Source organism: Lactuca virosa, chromosome 6 (genome assembly GCF_052849685.1).
Source record: "Lactuca virosa cultivar CGN04683 chromosome 6, Lactuca_virosa_CGN04683_v6, whole genome shotgun sequence".
Lineage (NCBI taxonomy): Eukaryota > Viridiplantae > Streptophyta > Magnoliopsida > Asterales > Asteraceae > Lactuca > Lactuca virosa.
Genome location: NC_136431.1, coordinates 229,118,636 through 229,131,133, shown reverse-complemented (window position 1 = coordinate 229,131,133; position 12,498 = coordinate 229,118,636). Strand labels below are relative to the sequence as shown.

Sequence of the window (12,498 nt, the reverse complement as noted above, 5' to 3'; positions counted from 1 at the left end):
GGACAATATTTTAAACTCAGTAAAAGTAAATAAATGAATACATACCAGCCACGACATCGGGCGCTGCGCGGACCTCCTCCACTGTCAACTGAATGGCTCTCCCGCGAGCCTTCGATGCCTCGGCCTTCACTGGCCGGGCCTCGGTAGCTCTGGCAGCAGGTGCAGATCCCTGTGCTGATCCCTGAAGTAGCTGTGGGCACTCGGCCTTCCGATGGCCAGCCTGGTTGCAATGAAAGCAAACCATAAATCCCTTGGGGCAATCCTTGGCTATATGCCCCTCCTTGCCACATGTGTAGCAAGCACCTGCTCGATAAACTCCATCAAGTCCCTTACCGCACTTCCCACAAGTGCGGCCCTTCTGGCCTCCAGATCTCGTATCGGCGGGCTTTCCCCGCTTGGCTGCCGGCTGAGACTGCACCGGCCGCCTGTCCCTCCTCAGAGACTCGGCCTCCTCCCTGGCCTGAGTCTCTAGCTCAATCTCCCTCTTCCGAGCATTTGCCTGGAGCTCGGAAAATGTTCGGTACGTCGAGTTCGCCACGAACTCCCGAATGTCTCTCCTCAGTATGCTCAAATATCGACTCATGCGTGCCTGCTCAGTAGACACATGCTCAAGGCAGAACAACGCCCTCTCATGAAACATCCGCGTGATCACTGTTAGAGACTCCGTCCCCTGCTTAAGGGACAAGAACTCCTGGGCCAAACGTTCCCTCTCCACCGGGGGAACATACTCGTCTCTGAACATAGTGGTGAACCTCTCCCAGGTCACCGCGGTAAGCTCTGCAGGAGTAAAATCTATCGTCACAAACTTCCACCAGTCCTTCGCTCCCAAGCGAAGCTGGTTCAGCGCGAACCGCACTCTCAAATGTTCCGGACAGGAACAAGTGTAGAAACATCCCTCAACGTCAGAGATCCACCTCATCGCGGCTATCAGATCCTGTGTCCCATCAAACTTTGGTGGCTTCGTGTTGCTGAACTCTCGGTACAGCAACGAGTCACCCCCTTGCGGCCTAGCAGCGACAACAGATGCAGTGGCTGCAGCAGCAGCAGCCTCGGTCAGAGCAGCATATCGCTCGTCGAATGTCTCAATCAGCGTGGTCTTGATAGACCCAAACATCTCCGGAATCTCTGCCCGAATGGCTGCGGCCACCTCCTCGTGAGTCATCCTGCGGATCTCTTCATCGCTAGTACCACTGGTACCACTGCCTCCTGGGTTGTGGCCCGTTCCCACCATGATGCCTCTGAAATAAGACATAAAATAATCAGAGACTCGACCGAGATTACTCACACTCGATCAATCGTTCCTACTTGTTCCTTAGCACCCTAAGGATTCTTACCTGGTATTTTTACCTATCCGGTGCTTTCAGTAGTACGGGCCCAATACTACCTTCCACACCGTATCCGTATTCACACCAAGTCCTCCTCCTAGGATCCTAACTCGCAAGTACCCTATACCCTCTGACTTCAGCCTACTCTCAAGCAGACTTCTCACAAGCTACTCTCTGCTACATACATGTACTCAAATCAACTCACAGCAGCATAAACTCCTAGGCTAAGGCATCACATATCAGGCCACCCTAGTCCTAAGATATGATTTACCTAACCTACTCTAGCATTCGTAGCACATCACATAATATCTCATAACACATAATGTAAGGGTATTTTGGGAAATCACCGTTCGGGCACTGGCTGATCGTACACACTGCTCCCATTTTCTTTTTCTCAAAATCTTTTACTCTTCTTAGAAAAATTGTTTCTTATATGAAATTTTTTCTCAAATCCTCAGTTTGAGTTCAGATACGCCCGAAGGTGAATCCGAATCCTTCAAACCAAGGCTCTGATACCAACTTGTAACGACGTAAATTTTCAAAACAATTTTTCATTTTTCAAACATAACATTTCTCATTTAAATCATCTCAAACACAAGTGTATCAAATGTTATCACGGTAAAACACATCCCAGAATCTCAAACACAAAATCCTCTGTCAGTGTGTATAAATCATGCCAGCGCCTTCCCGCGATCCTCGCTAGATACTGAAACACATATCACATAACACGGTAAGCATAAATGCTTAGTGAGTTCCCCAAAATACTACATACAACACATAAGCCACTCGAGGCTGTAGCTCTACGAGACCTTCCTACCAATGTGTCTCAGGGGCCTTCCGGTCCCACAATCCGAGTAGACCTTCCGGTCCTACTCTGTTGACCTTCCGGTCCATACCATGTTGACCTTCCGGTCCATACCATGTTACTCAAAACATACATAACATATACATATCACATAAGAACATATATCACATACTCGTCATAGCACATAAAACCTTCCGGTCACACATAATTACCACCCTAGGTAAGGTATAGTGAGAAGACTCACCTCGTATGATGTCTAGAAAACTCTCGTGCTCGATATCCCCGATCTAGCCTCCGCCTAATCACATAAAGTAATTTATCTCTAATTAACAACGATTCTCATAGGCTAGACTAATCCCTTCCTATAATCTCCCAGAAGGGAAAAAGACCATTTTACCCCTCCAATGGTCCAAATATCCAAGAGCTGACCAACCCTAAAAGTCAGCGAAAGTCAACTCCTGTCAACGGTCCAACTCTGACCAGACTCGCCGTGTGCACTTGGGTGACTCGGCGAGTCCATACGTGTCCTTTGACTCCTCCTAAGGCCTCACTCGACTCGTCGAGTTAACCTCTCAACTCAACGGGTTACCACTGGTCACGAATCGTGGGGCAACCCGATCCGACTCGTCGAGTCCTCTTATGGACTCAGCGAGTTTCCTCCATGGCAATACTCATTTGACCTTCTGAGGTCAGATCTGTTTCTCTAACTTATAGATTTGGCCTTCTAACACCCAAAAATCACGTAAAGGTCTGAACTTGGTGTCCATGCATGGTGTATCTTGCATAATACACGATAAAACCCCATAAATGCTTCCTATCTTCAAACCCTAAGGTTTTACTCTACTAAAGCTTCATATTCTCGGTTCTATGGACCTAGAAGGGTCCAGATCTAAAACACAAACTAGCAAGAGGGGTTTGAGGCATTCAAAACCCCAAAGATGAAGTGATTCAAGCCCTAACCCCCAAAAATGGAATCTACACAATAGGGAAGGAAAGGGGTTCGATTTTGTACCTCAGAAAGAAGCTCCTTGCTTGGATGACTCAGAACAATAACCTTCCTTGGCCCCTCTTGCTGGAACTCTTCTCCTTTCTTGAAAAATCACACCAATAAGCTCAAGATAGCTCTTTCTCTCACTCTACACACTCAAGCTCGCTAGGGTTCTCTCTTCTGGGAAGGTAGCCGCAATTGAAGGCTATAAATGCCTTTAAATAGGGCTCAGGCCCAAAGATTTAGGGTTTCTGTCAACAGCGCGGACTCGTCGAGTCGACTCACAGACTGGTCGAGTCCCTTCACTGATCCGAGTCATAAGTCGTGATCCTACTCGACGAGTTTAGGCGTCAACTCGTTGAGTCCCTCTTCTTAACTCAAAAATAAATACTTAAATTATGGTACCTGGAAATCTGGATGTTACACCCAACATGAAGCCCTACGGCGTAACTACAGATCCTGAGGAACACGTGGCATAGTATAGGGAGAGGATGGAGATTATTACCATCCTCAGTCACTTGAAAGAAGCCTGCCTGTGCAAGGTTTTTGGTTCCACCCTCACAGGATCCGCTCTAAAATGGCTCCTTAACATTCCCCCTTATTTAATCACATCATTTGCTCTTTCGATTAATTTATTTAATAATCAGTTTTCTTGTAGCAGAACATTCGAAAAGATCACCAGTGATCTCTATCGAGTAGTTCAGGATCCTAAGGCTTTAAAATGGGCTTAAAGAAGGATTCTCCCTTCTATGAAGATCTCGTAATGACCCCATGCAGGAGAATGGGTGAAGATAGGAGCAGGGAATTGAGATTCATCAGACTCAAAGAAGACAAGGAGATCTAAAAAAGGAGCAACCCACCAAGCTCTTATGATCACCCCGATAGGAAGGCTGTATCCTTGGCCCAAAGATCCTATAAGTCAAAGCCTTACTCCAAACTCGACCATCACAGGGTTAATACCCTTGAAGATGAGGGGGAGGAATAATATTTCCCTAAAATTGCTGACTATTATTTTTCGGTGGACATTTCAGGTGTAATCTTTGCCATGGAGGATCTTGGAGAAAAAACCAGGTGGCCAAGGAATGGAGAAAAATCCACTGTTTGGAAGGACAAGTTCAAATGGTGTGCATATCATGAGGACTTTGGTCATGACACGGAGGATTGCATAGCTCTCAGAAAGGAAATCAGATACCTCCTGGGCAAAGGATGCCTCAAAGAGATCTTTGGGAGAAGAAAGGAAAAATCCAAAGAAAAAGACCAGGATCCCCAGAAGATCCTCGAAAGACTGGGATCCCCCCCGACTGACGCCAAGGTGATCAATATGATCTCTAGAGGATCTGACATTTGCGGTACCTCCTACTCTGCGGAAAAAAGGCATGACAAAGTATCCAAAACGCAGAAGGAAATTGGACCACGGAAAAACACAACGATCACTAACCAAAAGGAGATCACCTTCGACGAAGCGGATAGACAGGACGTCCAGGATCCTCACCATGACCGACTAGTGATTACTCTTTACATTGCCAACCAATTCGTCAGAAGGATCCTCGTCTATGGAGGATCCTCAGTTAACATCATAGTCCTGGATGCATTAAAAAGAATGAACATCCCGGAGTCTGAGATAGTTGCAAGATCCTCAGTACTAATCGGCTTCAGCGGAGAAACTAAACACACCATCAGCTAGATAAAGCTACCAATCTACATAGAGGGGGTAAATTCTGTACAATGTTTTTGTGTGATTGACACATTTTCTTCTTACAATGTCATATTAGGAAGACCTTGGATCCATGAAATGAAGGCCGTTCCATAGACGTATCATCAATGCGTAAAGATGCCCACCCCATGGGGGACAGTGAAGATCATAGGAGACCAACAAGAATCCAGGGAATGCTACAAGACTTCGATAAAGTCCTTAACAATACAACGACAAGCATAGCAATTAAGGCAGGAGGCACGAGGCGTGCTACAAGCAAGAGAGCATGACATAAAAGAAGTGCCCCTGAACCTTGAGGATCCTGAAGCTAAAGTTCTCATAGGATCCTCAATGCTTGAACAAGTCGAACATGATCTCATAAAGTTCCTCAAGGCTAGAAGCAAAATGTTTGCATGGAGACATGAGGACGTGACATGTATTGACAAAAACATAATAACCCATAAACTTAACATTGACCCATCTTTCATGCCAATACACCAAAAGAGAAGGAAATTTGCACCCGAAAGAAACCAAGTTATACAAGAAGAAGTAGAAAAACTTCTCAAAACTGGCATGATCAAGGAGGTGAAGTTCCCAAGATGGCTAGATAATGTGGTTGTGGTACAAAAGAAGAATGGTAAATGGAGAGAGTGTGTGGACTATACAGATCTTAACAAGGTCTGTCCTAAGGACCCTTTCCCTTTACCACACATCGATTCCATGATAGACGCAATAGCGGGCCATGAATTACTGACGTTTATGGACGCATCAACAGGATTCCAACACATCCAAATGGAACCGTCTGACTAAGAGGACACAACGTTCATAACCCCTACATGTATCTATTGTTAAAATGCTATGCCACTTGGTCTTAAAAATGCAGGAGCAACATACCAAAGGCTGGTGAATAAGATGTTCAAGGAGAAACTAGGGGACACGATGGAGGTCTACATCGATGACAGGGTAGTCAAATCCATAAAAGATGAGGATCACCTCAAGGATCTCGAGGAAGCCTTCGACATCCTAGATCGATATAACATGAAGCTGAATCCCTCTAAGTGCTACTTTGGGATGAGATCGGGTAAGTTCCTGGGATACATGGTTACCAAAAGAGGAATCGAAGCAAGCCTGGAACAAATCAAGGCCATCCTTGATCTAAAATCACTAGCCTTGACAAATGATATTCAGAGATTAATAGGAAGAGTGGCAGCCCTAAACAGATTCATCTCAAGATCCTCAAAATGATGCAAGCCTTTCTACAACATCTTGAAGAAGAACAAAAGATTCGAGTGGACCCAGGAACATGATGATGCTTTCTAGAAGCTTAAAAAATATTTAAGCTCACCACCTCTATTGGTAAAACCAGTAGATGGGGAGCCACTCCTTCTTTACCTCTCAGTATCCTCAAACGTGATAAGCGCTGTACTAGCCAAGGATCTCGATGGGAACCAACATACCATATACTACGTAAGTAAAAGTTTCCTGGATCATGAGACTAGGTATCCTCATCTTGAAAAGCTTATACTTGCTTTGATAACAACTTTTACTAAATTAAGACATTATTTTGAAACACACCCTATAATTGTATGAACTAACTATCCAATTAAGAATGTTATGAGAAAACCAGAAATGTCAGGAAGAATGGCGAAATGGTTTTTGAAGGTAAGCACGTATGACATAAAGTATGAACCAAGATCCGTCATAAAGTCTCAAACATTAACAGATTTTGTGGCTGACTTTAGTGATGACCCAAGAGCTGAAGTTGAAATAGAAGCCAACCAACTTCTAGAAGAGCAAACCGTGGGAAGGTGGATGCTACTCACAGATGGAGCATCGAACCAAAGAGGAACTAGCTTGGGGATCATACTAAAATTAACCCAGGGGGACATCCTACCCTAGGAAATCAGTTGTGAATTCAACGCAACCAACAACGAAACAGAATACGAGGCGCTAATCATGGGACTACAGTTAGCCAAGGATCTTCAAATAAAGGATCTTCAGGTATTCATCGATTCTTTACTACTAACTAACCATTTTAATGGATCCTACGCAGTGAAAGGAGAAAAGTTAGCTCTATATCTCCAAATTCTCAAAAACCCGGCCTCAGAATTCGAAACATTCAGCTTAAACCAGGTTCCTAGATAAGACAATGTTGAGCAGATGCTTTAGCCAATCTAGGATCGTCCTTAAGGATTCCGCCGAAAACCAGGATCCCTATAATCCACATATTAATCTCGGCAATTCAGGATCCCACCAAGAAACTTAAAGACTCCCACAATCACGGGGAGACTACCGACATCGCTGGAATTGAAGATCCCAACTTAATGGTCCAACGACCGGATCCCAACATCCAAGATCCTTCCCTAACTTCAGGATCCTGGACCCAACCCATCATGGAATACCTCCAAAATGTCATGATCCCTAAGGAAGAGAAAAGCGAGAGAGCATTCAGAACAAGGATCCCAAGGTTCGTTATAATCCAAGGTAAGTTGTATAAAAAATCTGTGGCAGGACCATACCTCAGGTGTTTAGAAGATCAAGAAGCTGCAGAGGTCCTGAAGGACATTCACGAAGGGGACTGCGGCAACCACACTGGGGGCAGATCCTTATGTTCCAAAGCATTAAGGATTGGATACTACTTGCCAAAAATGAAGAAAGACTCCTTCCTCCATGCACAGAAATGTGACGCTTGTCAAAGACATAGCAACATCCTGCACCAACCAGCAGAACCTCTACATCCTATCCTTTCCCCTTGGCCATTTATGAAATGGGGAATGGATATAGTCGATAAACTACCACTAGCCCCTGGAGGAAAAGTCTTCATGCTAGTGATGACTGACTATTTCTCAAAGTGGATAGAAGCTGAAGCCTACGTACATGTAAGAGACAAAGAGGTAGTCTCCTTCATCAAACATAACATTTTGACCAGATTCGGGATCCCTTCCGAAATTAGATGCAACAATGGATCCCAATTCATAAGCAAAATAACGAGGGAATTTTGCACAAGTTGGGAAATCAAGATGGCGATGTCTACTCCTGTCCACCCTCTCCAGCAACAAAATTATAGTGAAAAACTTGAAGAAAAGGTTGGACGAGAAGAAAGGAAGATGGGAAGAAGAGCTTCCTTTCGTATTATGGGAAGATAGAATGACTTCTAAGGTAGCTACGGACCAAACCCCTTACTCATTAGTGTTTGAAATGGAAGCAATGATCCCCACTGAAGTGGTGATTGCAAAAACAAGATATCTACTTCAAAACCAAGAGGACAACAATAGGATCATGGCCCAGAATCTCGACACTATAGATGAACTTAGGGATTTGCCAAGATCCGAATTGCTGCTCATCAAAAAATTATCGCCAGAGCATGAAATAAAAACATAAGAGTCAGAATATTTCAAGTAGGAGACTTGATACTAAGAAAAACATTCCAAAATACCAAGGATCCTAGTGCAAGTAAATTGGCCCCTAAATGGGAAGGGCCATATCTCATAGACGCCGAAGCAGGAAAGAGGGCATATTGGTTAGCCACCTTGATGGAATTATCTTACCCAGATCCTGGAATGCTATACATCTCAAAACATATTTCACGTAAGTAAAACTGTTCACCTCCCAGTACACTCAAGGTATGCATGCTATTTATCTTTTATCCTTTATTTTTTGTTACTTATTTTCTTCAAATACCATTACTAACTTAAGCATCAAAGGGGCGCACTACAAATAAAATTATATTTAGTGGCACAAAATTTTTAGTGGCATATTTAGTTTTGTGCCACTATATTTGTTTTTTAGTCGCACATTTCTTTTATATGCCACTGTTTGATATTGAAAATTCTAATTTACTTTGCACGCTGCTTATTTCCTTCTAATTTTTATTACCCGCTCCTTATTCCTTCCAACATTCAAAGCTTTGCACCGACCCTTTGCTCTCCTAGGTCAAAACTCAAATCACATTTGAAATATCGGATCCCCTAAATCAGAATCCCTTCCAATTTGCAAACCCTTGTCGCTCCTTTGCCTCATTTCGTCGCTCGTTGCAGGTTAAATCTCAACATCTCCCTGGTTGAAGCTCGTTGCAGATTTAATCCATCTCGGTATCTCTCTGCCGATTGAATCTCTCTATATCTCATCATCTATTTCATATGTTCTCTGACCCCCAAAAAGTATGATTACCGAATCTAATTTGACTACTTGGTTTCTTTGTTTGCTGCTTCTTCTTTTTGTGGTTCCCGATCCTATTGTATTCCCACAATTATAAGCAATTGACTAACATATTTTGATTCTTCTTTCTGAGGTTCTGGCATCTTCTACTTTTCTTCCCCAAGTTTAACTATATCTCAACAGGTGGATTCATTATTTCAAAAAGGTATGCTTCCTAGTTATTGGCTTTTGTACCTGATTTACATTTTTTAGATATGAAAATTTGTTAGTTTGTTGATAAATTGTTGTAATTTGTTGTTGTTAGAAGTTTTTGGCATTTGTTTTTCAATATTAATGGAACATCTTTCATGTTTAGAGACGCACATCAAGCGCTCGACGAAATTCCTGAAACAAAAACCACTTCTTTTTCATTAAGTTAGGCTTTTCTTAGTGTCTGTAGCTTATTTGTCATTAATAGTTACTCAAAATCAGTAGCTCTAGCTCTTTGCAATTCCCATAAGGTTGAGGCTGGTTCACGAAGTGTAATAAGAACAAATGTTTAAACATATTTTTCCACAGCATGCAAACATAAACAAACCTCCAAATTTGATACATTAAATAAATAGGTTCAAGCTAATAGATAAGGTAATAGCAATATGTACCAAAAAATACAGGTACAATCTATATATTTACATGGCAAAGTCATCGAATAATTAAGGGCCCAATAATTAATTGTCTAAATTGTATTTCACATATATTTTGAATTTAGACGACTAATATTCTTGGCTTATTGATTTACCATAAGGTTGTTGAGGTGCGAAAAAAATTGTTGGTTGATATGGATAAATTACTTGAGAGGATACTTCAAAGAGGTAATGTGAAACTATAAGATGATAAAATAATTTTTAGGTTACATAAAGCTTTTAGGAATAGGTGTGTTGAATACTTCGTCTTGTAACATGCATGTGTTTTATAATTTCTTTTTTATTATATATGTCATGATTTGGATGTAAAGATAAGAACAAGATTCTTGTCTAGAAAACTTATTTACTAAAAAAACCCATTACATAAATACATAATGATTCAAGTGTTATCTTATTGGTGTTTATCGGTTTTATCGAAAACAATTGAACGAGCCGGTTAAGTTTCTACGGTTTTAGGTTAACCGAATAAGACACCCGAAAACCGAATAACCCGAACCAATTAATCCTCTATTTATTCAGTTTGGACGGTTTATTCGATTTCAGTTTTTTTTGCACCCCTAAATAAGTTGCTATAATCAGCTCTTTTTTATTTATTTATCTTATTTCTAAGATGGCTAACACTTTTTTTTCCATTATGTGAAACAGAAGATGGACCAAAAGAGTTGAAGAGATTGCAACATTCTAAACCTTTAATATGTTTTGTTAAAATCATAGGTAACATTGATGTGCATTTTGTTTAATTTCTTAACTTTATGTCTTTTTTATACGAGTTGGTACTTTCCATTTTCATGTCCAGGTTGATTGGATGATAGTTTAATACACAAATTAGTCTATGCATTGACTATATGTTTCAAAAAATATATAATTCAATCACGCTTTTGGTTATAGGGAGTTGTCAAAATTTGTTTCAAAGTAGGCTAAGGAAGGGAAGGTAGGTATTTTTGTAATTTTTCATGTCTTGTTTCTATATCATGTAAAGAACCTACACTTCTTTTTACTATATAATGTATTATGGTTATATGATAGGTAATTGTTCAGAAGTTGGATAAATAAGAAGAGCAATTATACAAAGTTCAAGGTCAATGAAGTTTCGTATTTCTTCCCCAACAATTATCTAGTTCAATAGTATTATGGTTTAAGTACTAGCACAACACTTTTACATATTAAACTTTTGAGAAGACATTTTTATTTTAAATATATTGAGAATATTGTTGTTAGACAAGTTCAAATTGACGTAATGATATTGTGTTTCCATTTATTATCTTAATTGTCTTATTATTATTTTATATTATCTTTAAATTTAATAAAAAAACATATCTAACTTATTAAAATAATTTTTTTGTGTTACAAAATATGTCATTAAAAGCATAAACATAATATTTATTTTAGCAGTTAAATAGCGGCATAAAAATAGTGCCACTAAAAACCTACAACTTTTTTAGTGGCATAATAGAAAAGTGTCACTAAAACCCAATAAGGCTGCAGCGACACAACCAAAAAGTGTCACTAAAGGTCTTTAGTGACACTTTTTTTGTGCCGCTGATTGTCCAGAGGGCCTTTAGTGGCACTTTTTTTTGGTTTTTAGTGACACTTTTTTTTGTGCCACTCATTGTCATTTTATTTGTAGTGGCGTTAGCCAGGCTAACGTCCACCCCTAGCTAACGTTTGCTGCATGTAGAGACCGAAGGATCCCGACGCTCAAGGATCCTAACCTCTAAGGAACCTGACGTTTAAGGATCATGACCCTTGAGGATCCTAGTATCTAAGGATCCTGACGCTTAGTTATCCTAATACTTAAGGATCCTGACTTCCAAGGATCTTGAATAGGTGAACGTTCAAGGATCCTGATACCACAGGGGACCACTGGGAGTCCCATGACTGAAAACATCCAAAGACTCACGATATGAATCTCCCATGAATAGAGACTGATCATCTCCTACAAATAGGGGTACTTAATCCCCTCTAAGGTTTAAAGAGTTAATTACCTATTTCACACGAGTTAAGGTTTATACACCTCGCTTGGACGCACGATATCTAACTATGGGATATAAATAAGGGGATCATTTCACGCTTCAGTGACTTGGCAACCCTCTTATTTCTGAACATAAGTTAAGATCCTGAAGTTTGAACCTAAGGATTATAACATTTACATGTTATCTTAAGTAGGTATTTTCCCCAGAAAATTCCTAAGGTTTATAACATTTACATGTTATCTTAAGACGGGATCTTCCCCTGAAAATTCCTAAGGTTTATAACATTTGCATGTTATCTTAACTTGGGATCCTCCCCTGAAAACGCACTAACTGTTACCTTAGTTTGGAATTCTTCCTGAAAACTTTCCATGACATTAGCTGAAGACGGGATACTCCCCATAAAATAAAGAAGATTCATAGCGAATACTTTTCTCAAGTCAAAGTTAAGGATCCTTCCTGAAATTTGACAAGATCCTTCCCAACAAGGTTTTAAAGCAAAGATCCTTTAACGTGATAGCATCAAGGTCATACGAAGACAAGGAGTTCAAGACTTCAAACTTTTCCTAAGATCAGCAGGTTTTATCTGTCCTTAATTTCGAAAAACTCTAAGTAAAGTTTGAGGATCCTACACTTTTTAGGATCCTAAACAAAGACTATTTGGTTATCAGAACTCAAGTATATTAAAAAAGATTCACAAAAAGATTTTTGCCTTACGATTGTTTGCAGAAGCCAAGTTACTTAAGGATCCTAATATCGTAACAGTTATGAAGGAGAATCAAGAGAGAAATATGAAAATAAAGCATTACTATTGTATTCAAAAGGGGTTGCACACTAACCCACCCGCAAAAAAAGTTAATTGTTTTACATCATTAA

The 12,498-nt window shown here is 40.7% G+C and overlaps 1 protein-coding gene and 1 long non-coding RNA gene across 2 annotated transcripts; both read left to right on the top strand.

Moving 5' to 3' along the window:
- Positions 1-4,163: 4,163 nt before the first annotated feature.
- Positions 4,164-4,802, top strand: LOC145122355 (uncharacterized). The gene has a single exon (XM_079057967.1). It carries the CDS (start codon positions 4,164-4,166, stop codon positions 4,800-4,802), a length of 639 nt encoding a protein of 212 aa, XP_078914093.1.
- A 4,946-nt stretch (positions 4,803-9,748) lies between these two features.
- LOC145119150 (uncharacterized) lies at positions 9,749-10,815 on the top strand. The gene is made up of 3 exons (XR_013713703.1): positions 9,749-9,820; positions 10,298-10,366; positions 10,679-10,815. It is a non-coding gene; the product is annotated as an uncharacterized LOC145119150 (long non-coding RNA).
- Positions 10,816-12,498: the final 1,683 nt, after the last annotated feature.

Excerpts from the sequence above, each read along its gene's own strand:
- LOC145122355 (XM_079057967.1), top strand. The coding sequence starts at position 4,164 with ATGGAGGATCTTGGAGAAAAAACCAGGTGGCCAAGGAATGGAGAAAAA.